The sequence below is a fragment of the Anser anser genome (genome assembly GCF_964211835.1).
Source record: "Anser anser genome assembly, chromosome: 12".
Lineage (NCBI taxonomy): Eukaryota > Metazoa > Chordata > Aves > Anseriformes > Anatidae > Anser > Anser anser.
In genome coordinates this window covers 17,682,167-17,699,702 of record NC_139733.1, presented here as the reverse complement: position 1 = coordinate 17,699,702, position 17,536 = coordinate 17,682,167, and the positions used below count along the sequence as shown (strand labels likewise).

Here is a 17,536-nt window from a genome sequence, read left to right as displayed (position 1 = left end):
TTGAATGTTTTAAAAATCAAACTGTTCAAGCAACAATGGCCAGCCACAATGTTGTTTGGTATCCTGCCATAGCTAAATAGCTGCAGCTCTGCTTTACGAAAGCACTAAAGGGATTTCAGCCTCTTTAATGCTAGCCATTCTTCTTCCTGGTGTTTTCAGTATGAGTTCCTATTCTGCTGTCACCCACAGCAGAAACTGATTTTCATCTCATAAATAAATAAAAAGGGATTCATAATTCTTCAAACCCAAGAGATGCTTTTCTGGAGTAACTTCCACCCTTTGGACACACAGATTTCTTGCAAGTCAGTCCTGCCGGATGAAGGACACATGCCCCCCTAAGACAAAGGGTGCTCTGCTCCAAAGTGTCTAGGTACTGTCAAAGCATAAATCCCGTCTTCAAAACCCATTCTCCCAACACTAAAAGCACTTAAGAAACCTCAAATTGAAAGTCAGGGTTTAGAAATGTAACTGCTGCAGCCACTTGACAAAAACAGAATTACTGTATTTTTTCATTAAATGTTCTCCAAACGCACACACATCCATAACTCAACCTGAGAACTCCAAACAGTTTCTTCTGTTAGGCAAAAAACACTATGCAAGATCTGTCGAAGGACGAACAGAAAACAAGCACATCAATAAAGACATTTAGAAGCCTAGCCTGTTCTCAGTCATGATGGGGTTTTGTGTCAATGGTATTGTCCAAAGAGTTGTAAAATGTCTTTCTTATTTGTTGGCATGTGCTTCTGAAATCTAGTTTTTGATAAAGCCTGGCTTCCCAGTACAGTTCTGTACAAAGAGCCTCTGCCAAGCAAGGCAAACTGTGCTGAATTCCCATCCGTTATGCCTGCAAATTGACAATAGGTATTTGCAAGAGTCATGCAACATGGAAAATTATTTAGAAGGGTGGAGCCAGGAACAGTTCAATTAAATTAGGGAAAAGGAGATCTGAGGCTAGAGAACAGGAAGAAAATTCCCCAACAGTGAGGTCTATTGAACAGCAGAGCCAGCCTCCCCAGGGAGGAGAGGAAAGCCCTCTCCTCTGAGTCATTTAAAAATAGACTGGAGAAGGCACTCGAGACTGTACTGTGGGGAATAATCCTGCATTGGCAGGGGCAGGACGAGATGACTTCATGCATTTCTTTCCATCTCTGATTTCGGTGATTCACCCAGAGCTCCAAACCTGAATATGCAGAAGAGCGAGAGAGAAGCAGGGAGAGAGAGGGAAGCCGTAAGGAACAAGTGTCACGAGGCCAAGAGGCCTGGCAGGTCTCTGGTCCAAATTCTTTCTAACCACGCTCGCACCGCGGGCCAAGCTGACGTGCTGAAGGTCATGCATGTTTTCTCTCTCAGTCCACAGAGCATTAATTGACAGGGCTTTACGGTAAGTTGGGCTGGTAACGTCTTCAAAAACACTTGCCTTGGAGCTGCACTGAGCACCGTGTTGATACCACTAATACAGGGCAACGCACAGCGCTATTACAGGCTGTGGATACAGGTAATAATATCACCGCAGAAACAGGGCCTTGTTGGCCTCGTTCCTGAGGAGAAATACATGGCTAACACACCTATCCCCAAACCGCTGGCTGCTGACGGATTGCTAGTTATTTGCAGCACTGCCTGGCTCGCTCCCCACCATCCTGGATGGTGCACAAACGCAGAACAGCTTTCCTTCGGTCGCCTCCTGACCAGCGCGACGAAGCCACGGCCCTGCGTCACGTAGCGGAGCGGTGCCAGCCTCAGGCTCCCCGCTCCCTCGTCAGGGCCTCCGAGGAGGCCGAAGAGCCTGCCCAAGTCCCTCATAAGCCCTGATATTATGCTGCTTTTTCAATACGTGCTCTTCCAATACGAAACACAAACTGGGAACTGCTAGCAACACACTGCAACGACTTGGTCGGCCTGGTTTCGCCACCACCAGCCAGCTCCTACCTGACGACACTGCGCTTCTCCTGCAGAAGGCAGCAGGAGATAACGAGGCTTTTCCAGGGCCATACCCATTCCCACTAGCTTTCACAGCCTAGGAAAGCAAAATGACATGGAGCACATTACATGAAAGCAGGCCGCCATGCCAAGCCTGTGTCATGTGTATTCTATTAAGCTGAAGGCTGAATAGAAGACTTTGTTTTCCACTTCAAAGGACCCCATCCCAATCTCTCGCTCTTCCCTTATGAATAACAAATTGGAAATAAATCTTCTGGCTGAAGCACATGGAAACTCGTACAGTTGGGGCCCTCTGCAGCTTCCCAGCTCAATCACATGCTAATTTTTTTGTAAACACGTTTCTGTGATATATATGTAAATCTCCCTGTGCATTGCCGCACCATGTAAAGCAATACAGCGGCTGTGTCCTCGAGGGATCGGCCTCAGCGGGAAGCCTGAATGCAGATCTCCAGTTATGCACAGGGATAATGTTTACAGAGAAGGGTCCGGTTTTATACGTGAGCCATGCCTCACGTTTCTTCCTAATGATCCCATTACATACTGTCTCAGAGGCTCATGCCCTCTGCTTCTCACCACAAACATTATTTAGCTCTTTTGATATAGAGAATACAACAGCACTCAAACACCCCGTTTTGCTGGGCAGAAGACACATTGGAAAAGTCCCTCTTAGGATATATCCAAGACCTTTCAATCCAAAAAATAAAAAAATCAAAAAAAGAAAGTTTACCGTCTCCTTTAAATACAGGGGGAATTATATGGTGCCCCCGAACGTGTGGCACTGACAAGGCTGCTCGCGTGTTGAGGACACCTGGCCGCAACATGGCCAATAACTTTTTACTCTCTCTCAGAACTCCTTACCTGGGCACATCTGTCATCTCTGCCTTATGTTTGTGGTAAAAGTTTGGGGCAAAGATCAGCCTTCAAAGGCTTCGTGCTCGCAACACCGTTGGGTCTTGGTCTATATTCAGGACACCCTAGCTATGGTGATACTGGGACGGGACAACACTTACATCTCTCTCTCAAACCTGATGACCAGAACAATATCCCAAATGCTGCAAGAGGCACTGCAGACATCGAGACATCTCTGCCTTGGCCTCCCTATTCCTCAGACACTATGAGGCAAGCAGGCCTCATGGCATACTCCAAACTTGAGGCCTGCAGCTGAGTAAATATTACAACTCACTCCAATGATACGCATCTGTAGTATTTCTTTGCACCCCTCTGTTCAACGAGTATTCAACTTTATGATAACAGAAGGGGAAGTTATCTCTCGGAATTAATCACATTGATTTGTGCCTATGTGTAGTCCTGCAGACTGAGGAAGGAAAGCATATTCACGCTCGCCTTTGCTACTAGATGTTTTATTTGCGATGTGGCATTCTGCATGGCTGGTCCTTACAGATGCGTGGCACATTAACTGTAGGAGAAGTAAAAATTCGTAAGCAGATTGCAATTTCTAGACGTAAAATCAAAAAGTGCAGAGACAAATGCCATCCCCAGTGAATTTTTATGCGCATATGTGCAGCACATGTGCAGTACATGGGTATATTAATCACGCAGGAAACATGCAAGCCCAAACATGGGAAAAATTCGATGATCTAAGTTAACTGTTGATATAAATGTTGAGACTCCTTTCACACTAATGGAGTTGTACTCACTCACACCAGTGCTGAATTTGGCCCTAGAATTAAACCCACCCAAATCCTAGATAAATTGAGAGAAAGAGAACAAAAGTTGGCCTACACGCAACAGCATATTTTTCATGTTAAAAGCGTTTCATTCCCTTTCTCTCCCCATATAATACTGCATTGATGTCTGCGACCCATTTGGATGTAAATCAAAATGGATGTGCTAAAAGCCTGCTTAAATAAAATGTCTTCGAAACACTGTTCCCATGGCAAGGCAGAACATAATATACCAGCCACACTCAGTTTCCATGGCACAAAGGGCCATCTATGTGGCTGGGAAGGAAAATGCAATTCTAAGAAATCACTTCAAAGCTAGGCCAGCTTTCCTTCAGCACATGCACCGCTACTACCTGCTAGTAAATGTGGGTTTCATGCAGGCTTGGGTAAATAAGTTACATGGAAGAATTTTAAGGGTTTTTTAAGATTCTTCAGCAAGAACAAAGTGTCTGAGTCAAACGGTGAGCCCTTCGCATCGATTGTTTCTACATTCTACTAAATGTCCCCAAACACCACTGGCAAACTCCGACTTGTAGAGAACTACTTGTGGTCTAGGCATGACCAAGAGCATCACAATCTGGCTCTGTATCTACACACTGCACAAGCCTGTTTTATTTCTATGTTTTAAATGCTGCATTGATGATCCAAGGCCATCTGACTTTCTCAAACGTGTCTGCAGTGCTCTAAGTGAGGATTGCATTTGTTTCTTTCTCTTCGGTGCAGATGGTGCATAGCATTCCTTCGACTGTGCTACTGTGCTTAAAGACTGTGTGAATGACACTTATTGTGCCACTAATAAAGCGAGGGCTGTTTGCTGAACAGCTGTTGGGTATATTGTTCTTTTGTGAGAAAAATGCAGCCGTTATGCTAATGGCATGCACACGCCGCATTGGCTGCAAGTTACATCACGCCTTGAAACGCTGCCGTGGAAATCTGTTTTCCTGATACAGCACCTAAGCAAATGGCAGACACGTTAGCGTTATTTAACGATTAGGACTTAATCCCTAAATCCGCCCGATCGTTAGTCAAAGACGGAGCGAGGCATGGTAGAACACTTACTACACTGCCTGCAAGGAAATGGGTTTAAAGCCGGGCCTGGGTTTCATTTACTCTTGACCTACATGCAGCTGAACGCCGCAGAAAAGAAACACTCAGCTACTCCTCCAGGAAAAAAAGGAAAGTTGTCACCTTCCTATAGAGCCGGGAAAGCCATTTTAGGCCCACTTTGGCTACATTCCTCTGTTTTCTACTGATTCTGTTAAACGGCAACAGATTTGACTGTAAATTTTAGGAGGGAAATAGCATGTGGTTTATTCTTTCAGTGGTGGAGTTATAAACACGTATTACAGCCAAGGACCCCAGCTGCCCGGGGAGAAGCGTTCTGTAAACTTTTCATTCTTAGTAACTTTAAAAATCAGGTGCAATGAGCTCAGCCATGATCAGAGTCCTCGCCCTCACAGAAAACCCACTGAGCAGTCCTCGCACGGCTTCCTCCAAGGTCTGTCTGCACAGACAGCTTTGAGCGGGGCTGAGCCCACCTTGCCACCAGACTTGTTCGCATCCTTTGCTGAACACCAGACCCCACAATTCAGGCTCTCTGGAGCAGGGAACCAAGGGAAACAGTGCCCCCACACCAATCTATAGTCCAGTCCACCAGATTTCCCAAGCTTTGCTGACTCCCAACACAGGTGCCTTGTGCCTAGGGTGACAGCTGAACCTGGACAGAAAACAAGGGACCTCAGGAGATGCAAGCCCAGTCCCAAGCCTTCTTTCCACCCAGAAAGCAGTTTAGGAACAACACAAGTGCTGTGACCCAACCACCCTCCTCCTACTGCTCAGATTCAGAGCGGCTGGACTCTCCCCGTTCCCTTTATTGCCATGTCCTGCTTATTTCACAGGGTGGAAACGTGCCCATCTGTACTCTGCAAACAGTTCTCTGCCTGAAGCCATCAAAGCATTCCTCTGCTTGTTCAGGGTCTTACACAGCTATCACATGCCAGCGCAGTCATTAAAAAATCCCACAAGAGAGATCTGCCCATGCATCTCAGCTCCCTCTCTCCAGCTATTGCCTCTCAAGGTGCAACCAAATACATGGCTTTGTAAAACACCTGTCAATTTGGGAGATTTAGAGATTTGAGAAAATTACCTTATGGCTAAAGCCGGTGACAAAAACCATGCGAGTTCACTAGAGCTGCAGAAAGTCTGAGAGCATTGGGTTTTGCCCAGCACTGAGACTAAAAGGGAAATCCTGGCTCCGTCCAGCGCCAGAAAAGCCATACCACCACCTTCAGCACAGTCAGTGCGAGATTTTTATCTCGCCTCGCAGGTCGCAGGGCAGCCGAGCAGCACCATCTGTGACAGCCCTCCCGGAGAGGCTGCCTGTGCAGGAGCAGCATTCGGCAGGGCCAGGTCAGCCTGACCCTGACATTACAAAGTTTTAGCAACCTGCAAGTGTCTCATCTCCGAACTGGATGTGTCTGATGAAAAAGACAAAAGATTGCCAGGATACTGGGTTTGTTTTCCCTCCTTAAAACAAAAACCAACCAAACGAACTAGTAAAACCTTACTTTCCAAGTCTACTCTTTTGAGACCTGTGTCCTCCTGTCCCGCCTGTTCCTTCCCTCACCGACTGCCAGAGCCTTTGCTTCAGACGTACGATACATTTGGTCTATAAAGAGAGCATTCTTCATTTACAGCTGCACTGGCGCAGTTCTTTGTGGCTCTGAAGTGCAGCCAACGTGCAGAAATATAAAACCCAAGAGGACTGAGTCTCATTCCACCTGAGAAGGGTTTGTCTTACACACAGCATTGTTCTCCTAGGGAGCTGATCACTTCCACTCAGCCATAAATAGCAGGCATCCTGGACAAGATGTTGCTCGACTCAAAACTAACCAGCAGTGCTCTATTTCGTATTTTTGTTTTAAACCCTATTTTGTTGGAAAAATAAACAAACAGGTGCCCTGTATTTCTGCAATATGCCCCCTAAAATAACCTATATCTGACCAAACTGCTACAGTGGTGACTGGCCATGGTGTTCCTCCAAGGGCTGGGTTAACACAGAGTGAATGATACTTGAAACACCCCTTCTTTTCCTGAACTTTAAGACTTTAAAACCGTTTTAGCTGTACGACTTGGGCTAACGAGACAGAGCAGCACTACACAGTTCACTCTAACAGAGAATTACAATGTCTGTCCCGACAGCTGACATATCATAGTACAGTTTCCGTCTCCCCCTTTGGTTTTTATCAATAATCTGTACCTAAGTAGAAATATGAAAAAATGAAGAAATGGGAAGGGAAAGGACATTAAGCATGTTTTATAGCAGTGGATGCTACCTATATTTATATATATATATATATATATATATATATATATATATATAGAAGTTGTTGTTTTTGTTTTTAAATGAAAATTGTTTGTGTCTTTACTGCTATTCCTTGAGGCACTGTGATGTAAGAACTGAGTCTATTAACTGTTTTGGATTTGTATGGTCACTTGGGTAACTGGGAACAAACCTGCATTTGAAGCAACATCTATTTCCTGCTACGTTCTGCAACACCCCTTTGTCAGCACCAACCGCGTAAGCAGCCTGATGGTTCAGTGACCCATACAGCGCTCTGTCCTTTTCCTACCTTACTTTACACCAGTGCATGGCACGCAAGTTTACTCTCACACCGGACAGCTGGCCCACATTCACAGACACAAGAAAACTGTGCATGCAAACTACATGGCTAAAGCCAGCTGGAAGCAAAAAGAATAACCACAGCAGCCTAGAGCAAGGCAGATAGAGAAAATGGGATACAGGAACACCTGATTTGCTGCCTACAAAGCCTTCATTAAGCTTCTTTAAGCTTAACACCCTGCTGCTGGCCTTAGCCAGCACATATGTGAAGGAAAAGGAAACTGTTCTTCCATGTGCTCCACTGACTTTACAGAGGAAAGAGAATTTTCATCATTTTTATGGTCACTAGCTTGTTTGGGGAATTCTAAGACTGAGCCTATCATCCATCGGTTTGTGTGATTTTGTATTAATGGCTTTAAAAGTCACCCAGCCACACCACTTGTTCTGCGGATGATCCGCACACATCATGCATACAAAGCTACTCCCGCATTTACTTTCTCAAGTAACCCCATTGATATAGTGCAGAGAAGTCCCTCAGACATTAAGTTACCAACAACTTCACTTAACTCTGGTATATTTAGGCTTTGCACCTTTTACCTCTTGTCCTCTACACTATTATTGCTTCTTAATTCCTGTCTCTTCGTGCTCCCTTCAAAGTACCCATGAGAAGCCCTGCGCTGAATCACGCTGCTACTGATGCTACCAGCCACATCTTGCCAGCTGCTGGGGCCATCATGATTTTTCTCCTTTGTTTTACTGCCACAGTAAATTTTTTTAAAGAGCTGTATGTTTTCTGCCATCACTGCCTGGCTTTGATGTGACAAACCTTGAGCTCTCTCCGTGTGCTAAGCCAAAGTGACTGAAGCATGCAAGATTGATTTCTGCAGATTTCTGCTCTTGGTTCCACAGGCAGAAGAATATATTGCAACCGGTCCAAAGAACAAACTAAACCAGTTTTGTTTCTTTTCAAACCTGCACCGACCTCTTTAGATTAAACCTGATGCCTCTCATCCTAAGGGACTCACTGCTGGAGCCAGCTAAATTCAAACTGTCTTCTTTAACCTGAAATTTAAACAATACATTTTAGAGCTGCAGCTACATGGATGTTAGTTAAAACAACTGTGTTCTGAAAACAACTCCACTATGGCGCTGTTTTATGTGGTTTTGGAGAGAACGCTGCACTTTTTCTCTTTAAGTACTGCCATCTCTAGCTCCCAGCTGAGCCTGCTGCACTAACAACTGGAGGTCATGCCAGCATCGCTCCGACGAGTTTACACAAAGCGGTTCCTAGACACTGGCAGGAAAACAGATTCCTAATAAGGCAGCCAAAGCTACCCCGCGCAGGGGGATGATACCCAGACACTGCAGCAGGCTGAGCTCATGGAGCACCTGCAGAGCCCGCAGCAACTTACAGCTCTATTATATGAAAGCTCCTGATGTATTTCAGGCTTCTCCTACCTGTGGACTCCCCTTGAATTTGCCTCCCTGCGGCCTCTAAATGCTCACGGTCCCACTGCGGGCTCTTCCCCCAGAACCACCCCAGCCACTGACACAAAGCGAGATACAAGCGGCGGTCCCAGACAAGCATACAAAGACTGAGGAGACCATAGGCACTCCTTCCTAATTCAAAGCAGCAAGGGGCAAAGAAGACTACCACCAGCTCCTGTCCTCCCCAGTACTCGTTCCCACTTCGGGTCTCAGTGCCAGGCTTTCTCGGCAGTCCAGCACCCTTATCAGGGAGAACATGACTCGCTTTCCAGCTCCCCTCTTATAAATGCTGTATTTTGCTACAATGCTTTTAATGATCTGCTCTAATTTTCTGTGTTTCCAACCCAGGATCTCAAAGCACCTGAAAAGCCCTGACTTTCCCTCATCATTCTGCAGTGAGGACCACACCAGTGTCACCATTTAAAGGAAAACCAGAGGGATAGAGAAATTACACAACTTCAAATTCAACTCCGCGCTCAGAAAAATACACAGTGACTTTCCACGATAAACAAAGCAAGCAGCTGGTGGGAGAACAGTGCATCGTTCTGAAAGACTGCACTATTAAAATATCATCCAGTTGACACCTTCTTTAAATGACCTTTGAAATAACGTATATACAAGCCAATCAAAATAGCGTGTCAGTGATGTACTGAGAGTTTCTCCCTGTCCACAGAAACAGGTTCCATCAGTCTGCTCTGTATCGTTTGCAATTTCCTGTTACCTTGAAGAGTGAAACACTAGAACAGTTAAAATAAAAACAGAATAAAATAAAATAAATCACACAACACAGATAGTTCCCACTCTACTGCAAACAACAAAAACAGCTAGGGCAGCAAATAAGACTCCTGGCATGCCAGGGAGTAAAATGTAGACTGCATGCCACATATTGATGGTTAGGTGTTCCCTGTTATTTTTCAAATATCCAAGCAAATGATCTTCACATGCACAGGTAGGATGGTATATGCTTATTGATTCTTGGATGCGCCCATAATTGTGATAATCAAGTTAAATAAGTTGCCGTGGATAGCCTTTGTGAGTTGTATAACTTATATTTGTATCATTAAAGAGGACTTACCTTTAAGGCCTCCCAGAGGGGAAATTGTACCAGAGAGAAAGGAATCTGCAGAGGTGGGAAACAAAAACAACAACATAACGTTATGAAAGCAAATTAGGTTGGCGTGTTCCTTGACTGGCTAAATTAGGAACAGTTATTGTTCACTCCGTGAACTGCAGCTTATTGCATTTGCAAATCTTTAAGGACACTTTATGTAGGCTGCCATTAAACGACTGGTTTCACTAAAGCAGTTTTACTTTGTTTATCACATTCCCTGCTGAGAGGTTAATGTATTGTTACCAGGGTGGCCTAGAAGAGCAATAAGCAGCATGATCTAGTGCAGGGACATTCTTGGTTTGATGCTCAGCCAAGAAAGCCATAAGGATGGTTCAAGTAACACGCTCCCAAGGCCAGGAACACAGCCTGTCAAAAAACCATCTTCAGTAACACACTCTCACAAACGCCGAGCTGAAAAGAGCTGTGCTCTAACCGGGGCTTTGCAGGTCGGGTATCAGCTGCAGAGAGAAACTTTTCTGAACATCTCCCCGTGATCTCACATTAACACGCTCCCTTGAGAACTAAAAGCAGGTAGAGAAGAGGTAGCAAGCCCACCAAAGCCCAAAGGGAGAAGCTTGATGTTTCCCTTCTCATCAGTGGACATAAGAGGTTCTTCTGTCCAATACCCTGTACCCCTACCTAAGCTCATTCCTTCTGCCATGTGTCCCCAGCAGTGCCCGTGCATTTCCAGCTCTGTTACAGATTTTGCCCTGATAAATGTCTTGTGAACCAACTCAACACACAGGAAACAAGCAAACATCCTTCTTCCTCAGTTCTGTAGGCTGTGGAGGGCCAACACATGTAATAAGTTGTTTTTTTCCACGATCAGACTGAATCCTTGCAACAGGAGAAATCACTTTTCAAGGTTTTGCATTTCCATATAGCTTCCTTCTCCTCCGGTCTCCCACCTGGGCTCTTCTGGCTCTTCCTCCTGCTCACCACCCTGAGAAGCCCTGTTCAACATCCATCTCTGGCACTGACTCTGCCTTTGCTATCTCCAGCCCAGGATGCCCATCTCAAGACTTTTCAGAGGAAGAACTCCCTATGACAATACCAGCTCATGCCAGAACTGCCCTACAGCTCTAGCTGCAAGTCTGGTTTGCCCCTTGCTCACTGCTCGTGCAGTACCTGCTCTGCTTCAACAGCCAGTCAGCCCCACTTTCAAACCTTCTTTCAAATATCTAATTTCTTCTCCTATGTGCATCTTCCTTCCCCAAACATGATGCAGGCTGAGTTAGTTTCCTCCCTTCTTCAGGTTTTGTAGTTCGTGCATCATTTTATTAGCCTCAGAAAGCACTTACACACCTTTCGCCATAAAAAGTAGAAGACAGTCAAAATGCGTCATAGTTAACACACACATCTTTGCTCTTTGTAAGATGAGCAATGTCAGGTTAAAACCATTCACTACAGAGAAATGAACGGCTTATTAAATCTAAATTCTAGCTTCACAAAGGAATCTGAAATGGTACACCTATCTAACAACACAGGAGTTAGAGAGTATTGTCTCCTTCGCTGTGTTGCAACTAATGATTAATAAATGAGTCTATTAAGTTAATCTGCCAGGCAAAACTAAGCTTGACAGACACCTGCCACAGAAAATTTGTTATCTATTCAGGCAGGAAATGGCAGTGAGAAGAAATCAATGTCATTGCTGTACATTGAGCTGACAAACTGAAATCTCAGAGGAAGTTTGTCATCTTGAACAATGAGCAATATCCCTGGTGGCAGCTCAAAACCCCACAATAAAGGTCAGACATGGCTCTTATTTATCAGGGCCTTGAAACTCTAGTGGAGCAATTAAATTTTGTTTTTAATACTGGGTGAAAAAGTCCAGCTATTTGACAGTAATGTGTGGTAATGTATTTATGAGAAGATATATGTATATCCGCATGCTGCTGCATCATTGTTGAATTGGAGTTAAATGGCATGATTTCCTTGCAATGTGAAATGAAAAGCAACAGAATATTCTATTATCTAGGCCAAAAAATAGAAAAAAGAGAAACAATACCCACTACATTTGCTTCAAATTTGTTAAAAAAGAGAAAAGGAAATGCTCTATATTCAGCTGTGCACCAAACAAAACAAGCTTTCAAAGGCAGACTCAAAGTTTTGCTTTTTTATACTTGAGAACGAGCGGCAAAATTATGCAGCTGTTAATAAGACAACAAGAGAAGCTTTTGACAGAACCCCCTTTTTATCTCCAGAGCTAGCTAGAAGCATTTCAGTCAGAGAGGAGAGTTGTTCATGACGGCTGTTTGATTTCTGGCATCAGCGGTGTTTGCTTTTTGTGTCCTGCTCAGTGGGAATCAGAACTGGACAGGGATTATCGGTTTCACCTCCCCGTGCGCCCCACAAGCTGCAGGCTTCCAAAATGCCTGGGAAGGTTTCGGATGTAGGTCAGTGGGATCCGCACAGCCACGGGGCTCCCTCCTAAACTGCCGGCAGGATAGGGGACTAATCATTCATAAATCACACTTCAACGGAATTTGAAAACTCGAAAAAAATGAGCGAAGAAGCACCACAAGCAAAGACAGAGGTACCTCTGCCTGCACCAAGAAGACTCTAGCCGGAGATGTTCTCCACTCCTTACAAAGTCTCCATTCCAGCCTGTTTGACAACACCCTCCTTTAAAAACAAAACCCACACAAGCAATTTCACGGGGAGTGGAACTCCGAGGAGCCTGGCTTCCCGCAGATTTGGTTTTTGTCACCAGATTCTCTGAAGCCAAGTCATTTACAAGCCGGCTTCAGCGATCGCCCCGTGCCTGCGACCTCCATCACTTTTCTCTCGACCTCTATTCCCCAGCACAACTGCAGGTTCGGTTCGTGTGGCAAGCCTTCCCTCCACCCCCCATCGCTTCTCTTCTCCCCTCGCACGCCTATGTTCAAGAAGCTTAAAGGAAGTTAAATGGATGTCCCTCTCTCTCTGCCCCATTTCTGTGGCCAACCCGTCCAAGGGCAGGCAGGAAGGCAGGAGCCGCGCGCGCTGCTGCTGCTCGTGTGCGCATACACCCTGTTTGCATAAGCCTTGTTTCCCTAAGAAACCAGACTAAACAGCCCACACCCAAAAGCAGGATTAATATATGCAAAAAGAAATATCTCTGCGAGGGGAGCGAATCCAGCAATCGAAAATCCTTCGGATGCCTTTCATCCCTTGTTCCTCCAGGATAGACGTGACAAAATCGCTCGTTTTGAGACGCTTCTCAATCCGAGCATTTACAACGTTTTCCGTTTGATTCCTTTTTGCTTTTAAAAAGAAAAGCTCTTCAGCAATGAAGAGAATCACACCCTGCCAGGCAGCGATATTTATGCCTGAAATAGGCTAAGGCAACAATAAAAATGTGGTCCACACATGTGGCTAACTTTCTGCCAGCAAATATGAAACCCTGGCGAGCTTCACCAACCTCTCATTCGACGTTAATATAAAATAGACAGAGAGTACCAGTTCTCATGTCTGGCCTAACGTTATATAACTGTGCTGTTTGTTCAACAGAGTCAAATCTTACACCAAAAGGGGAAAAAAAAAAGTTTAAAGCTCCCAAACAGCTGTAAATCATTATTCTAAAATGTTTTATAGGTTAGTGAAATTGTCAGTTACTCTGGTCCCTGTGTTCCTTAGCACTTGATAGCTAACAACGTAATAAATGTTGCAGATTCTTTCTTGTAGTTTCACTCAATTCCTCTGATACAGGTTTTTTTAAAGATATTTTTAATAAATTACTCGTAGAAAGAGTTACACTTCACAGCTAGAGCAACAGAGATCTCCACTTCTAAAAAACCACCAGCCTGCAAGTACTGAAGATCTATCACAGAGCAAAAGAAGTCCTACCAAATACTGCTTAAGTAAGTAAGAGAAATTTAAGGAGGAGCTTAAAACTAGCATCCATAGAGATGCATAAATACTGAAAACTGGTAGTGGCAATAATCTTTGTAACCAAAACGCACCATTTTTATGTAATTCAAGATTCCCTCTTTCGGTATCTGACGCTAAACTGCAAGCTGATACTGTCCAGAAGGAAAGAGAGCAGCCAGAGAACAAGGAGAGCATGCTGAAGGATGGGCAATGAGAAGAGAGTGGGAGGGAGAACTGGGGGAGGGGGAGAAAAGAAAAAAAAAATAAAAACCTCATCAGCCCCTTCAAAACTGGGATTCCCTACAAAATATGAGAATTCTTTCACATAAAGAGGAAACAGATGTCCATGGCTGGAATTTGCATGTGGCTTTATTCTCTTCTCGGATACAATAAAACTACTCTTCTTCTCATCCTCCGAGCTAGAAATTAAACAGTGGCATTTCATGCAGAGTCCAGCTGTGCTTTCTACCTCCAACCTTTACTAGCAATATATTTAAAAAGAAGAAGAAAACAGAGACAGAAAGAAAGGGAGAAACTAGAAAAGCATAAGGAATGAAAAACTATGTGGTATGTGTTCTCAAAACAATATAAAACCTACAGATGTTCTTACTAATCTGTGGCACATGTTTGTTTATTCAGGTTTTCGCTGTCTCCAGTTCAGCGGGGCCTTGCTCTCCAGAGCTATCTGTTTTTACAAACGTTAGAGTAAATACTGGAGGAGAGATTGGCATAAACAGCCAGCGAAGGAAACAGGCTCACCTTGTAAGGGCTTTCTCAAAGCCCCTGAATGTGCACCTCCGTCCCAGAAACGCTCTCACCAATACCAGTTCCCTATATTAGCAGCGATGGGAGGAAAGCCAGTGGTTATTGAAGAGCATTTTGACAGTCCCCATATCATAAAGGCCAATGGCAAGAACATCTGCTCATTTCAAGAGTGTTCTGCAGTCACCACTGAGTATTTCTCAGACTTGCACCTAATCTGTCACTGGTGAGCACTTTCATGAGGCTCACAGAGATGCTATCATTGTCAAAACCTGGATTTATTAGGAGCACTCCACCACAGCGCCTGAGCTGCAGGTGCCAAACTGTGGCTTCCCCACTGCAATTACAAAGAAAAGTCCATCAACCCAACAACCCATGTCTAAGAATGAAAAAATAAAACATTTTCCAAGGATACATAAACTACACATTTCGGAAGATCAATCTTTCATTCTCTTAAGTCCCTTCTACATTCCTTGTTTATTCTTACATCAACTTCTTTTTTAAAAATTGGTTCTTCCCAAATAGGTTCAAGTTACAGGAGAGCAGAACAACCCTGTCTGCTCACTGGAGTTAACACCAAAATATTTCAGTTAATAATTGCAGCAGATCTACTTCAATATCTTGTCCCCTTCAAATTCCTACCACGCTTGCCCGGTACATCTGGGTTATGATAAACTGGCGTTCCAACTCTAAATACACTTTCCTCATAATGGGATTTGAACGGATAGCATGAAATGAGGTAAGCCTCTCCCTCGGTCATGTCAGAGGTCACGGCAATAGACATGGTTATATATAGTGTGGTATAAAGACCTGCAGCTTTCCACGGCACTGCCTACAGGTGGAGATGTGGAGGAGCTCGGCGGAGCCATCTTCTGTGCTATCCTGAAGTTGACAAAGTCAACTGATCTTCTTGCAAAGCTTCAGTGAATGCTGCCTCCCAAATCCTGCTTGATTAATTGCAGACTCCACAAGGAGCCTAATGAAAGTAATTTGTAATCCTAACATGAATGAAAGGCTGTCAGAGCCATCAGCCGTGTTCCTGCAGCTCTGAGAGATGAAAGGAGTGAGCATGGTGAAAGAACGGACAAGTTTATATGTTAAAAAAACTGACGTAGGGCTCTGTTAATAAACACTGATGCAATTAGAAACAAAAGTCTTCAAGCAAATGACAACACGGGTATAATAACCACTAGAGATCTTCTCTTGGCTGAATTTCTCAACGAGAAGCAGTGAAATGCGATTTCCACATATGGTGCCTTCCTATAAAACTGCAAAACCCAAAGAGTGGTGGGACCCTAGGGGAAATCAGGGCCATCGGAGGTAAAACTCTCAAGCTCCATTTGCAACGCCAACTCTTCACGCTGGACGTGTGGCCCTGCAGCCCCGGCAGGAGCAAAGGAACAGCATTTAGAAACACCAGTCCCTACAGTGGCAAGAGTGACATTTTAACAGAGGTTTTAGCTGATGCATCAGCAGTAACCTGAGCTAATCTGCAATTCCCTCATTTTCAAGCAAATAACATTAACCCTGCCTGAGCTGTGAGCTCTAAATGGGGAGAAATACAAAATTCCTGAATTATAATCATTATTCTGATTTAAACATCTACTGAGCCTCAAATAAATCTTTGCACCTTGCTTCCTCTGGTCCTCTAGCTCTAAAACCAAAATATTTCCACTTGTACCTGGGCTATGTGAATGCCTGGAAGTAAATTCTTTCTGAGACAAAACATTATACACCCCATAGAGCTGCTTTATTTGGTCGCAAGCCTTTATCCGTGATGTCTTTTGGACCCGTGTGACTGAACTTCCCATACAACAGGGTTTTCTTTTAAGCAGCACTGCACACTTGTTGTAACAGCAACACAAAAAGGGCATTATGTAGAAACAGAAGAGTAGGTACGTTTTTGTAAAAGGAAAATGCTATCCAATTTTCCCTCCACTACAGAAAGGGTTGATGATACAAAAAAAAAAAAGCTTTTCTGGAGAGGCGATGTTGATTAGGGAAGGAGGAAGACACAGTCAGAGATCTGGCATAACTGCACGTTCCCAGCACATGGGAAAAAGGGAAGCAGTGAGGCAGATGCACAAACTCAATGCAAGATGGATTGATTTAAAAGAGCCTGATGATCACAGAGCACTAACTTTTCACACGCGTGAGACAGACCATCAGCTAGCTATTGAAGGCTCCTTCCTCAAAGAAACAACATTAATAGCCTTCAAAACCCCTTTCACACCAGCCCCTTGCTTTGCTGGGGAGATGGGATAACTGTTAGAAATTGTATAATGCTGGCACTAAGTTGGTCTTATCGGACTTCTGCAAGAGCTGGACTGACCAGGCTCTGAACAGACAAATAATATCCACATTCTCCCATCCTCCAACAAACCCGCACTAAAGGAGATGCCCGTTTTGCTGTTCCTTCTTGAAAACATACAACACAACCCACCACGAGCAAATGAGTGTGCTAGCATCAATTTGTACATGCTGCTTTCAAGGCGCAGATAAAAATCTTGTAGGACAAAAGATGAGTTTAGCAGCTCTAGAAGAATGAAGGTATTGTTTAACAGGAAGCAGATGTATGTCAGATGGCAAACTCATTAAAGTGTCCCATCGTTAAAGGAAACAGGATAACAATGAGCCATCTGAAAAAACCTGAACTGATCAGGAAATATACAAGCCGCAGCTAATCTCCTATTTATTGGTAGGTAATGCCTTTAAGTCATGCACATGCATTGAGTTTAGGACCATGAAGGACTAATCTTTGTTCTCATGAAAAAAAAAACGTACGAGCAGAGCTCTGGAGCATGGGGCACAGCGTTTCTGCAAAAGCCTTCTGAGGAAAAACGCCAGCATTTGGAGAAGCTATTACATAAATCCGTGGGCGCACACACACGCATGCTTGTGTGCTGCTGTCAGTGGAACACGTCGGTGCCGTAACTCTGAAGGTATGCTAATGTATATTTTACATACACGTAACATTTTTAATGTAAATATAATTTCAAAAGTGTCTTACAAAAGGCAACTATCAAGCGAGACCCTCCAAGTACAAATAACAAAACCTAATTCCAGACAAACTACTTA

At 44.2% G+C, this 17,536-nt stretch overlaps 1 protein-coding gene across 6 annotated transcripts in view; it reads right to left on the bottom strand.

Moving 5' to 3' along the window:
* Positions 1 to 17,536, bottom strand: part of SLC25A26 (solute carrier family 25 member 26) — an 89,444-nt gene that overhangs the window by 17,903 nt on the left and 54,005 nt on the right. For all 6 annotated transcript variants that reach the window (XR_014571336.1, XM_083795192.1, XM_083795191.1 and 3 more), the window contains one exon: positions 9,809 to 9,853. Coding sequence is in view for 5 of the 6 variants with exons in the window: in XM_083795192.1 (XP_083651318.1) it covers positions 9,809 to 9,853 (45 nt within the window). In the remaining variant the exon portion in view is untranslated. The remainder of the gene's footprint in view (positions 1 to 9,808; positions 9,854 to 17,536) is intronic.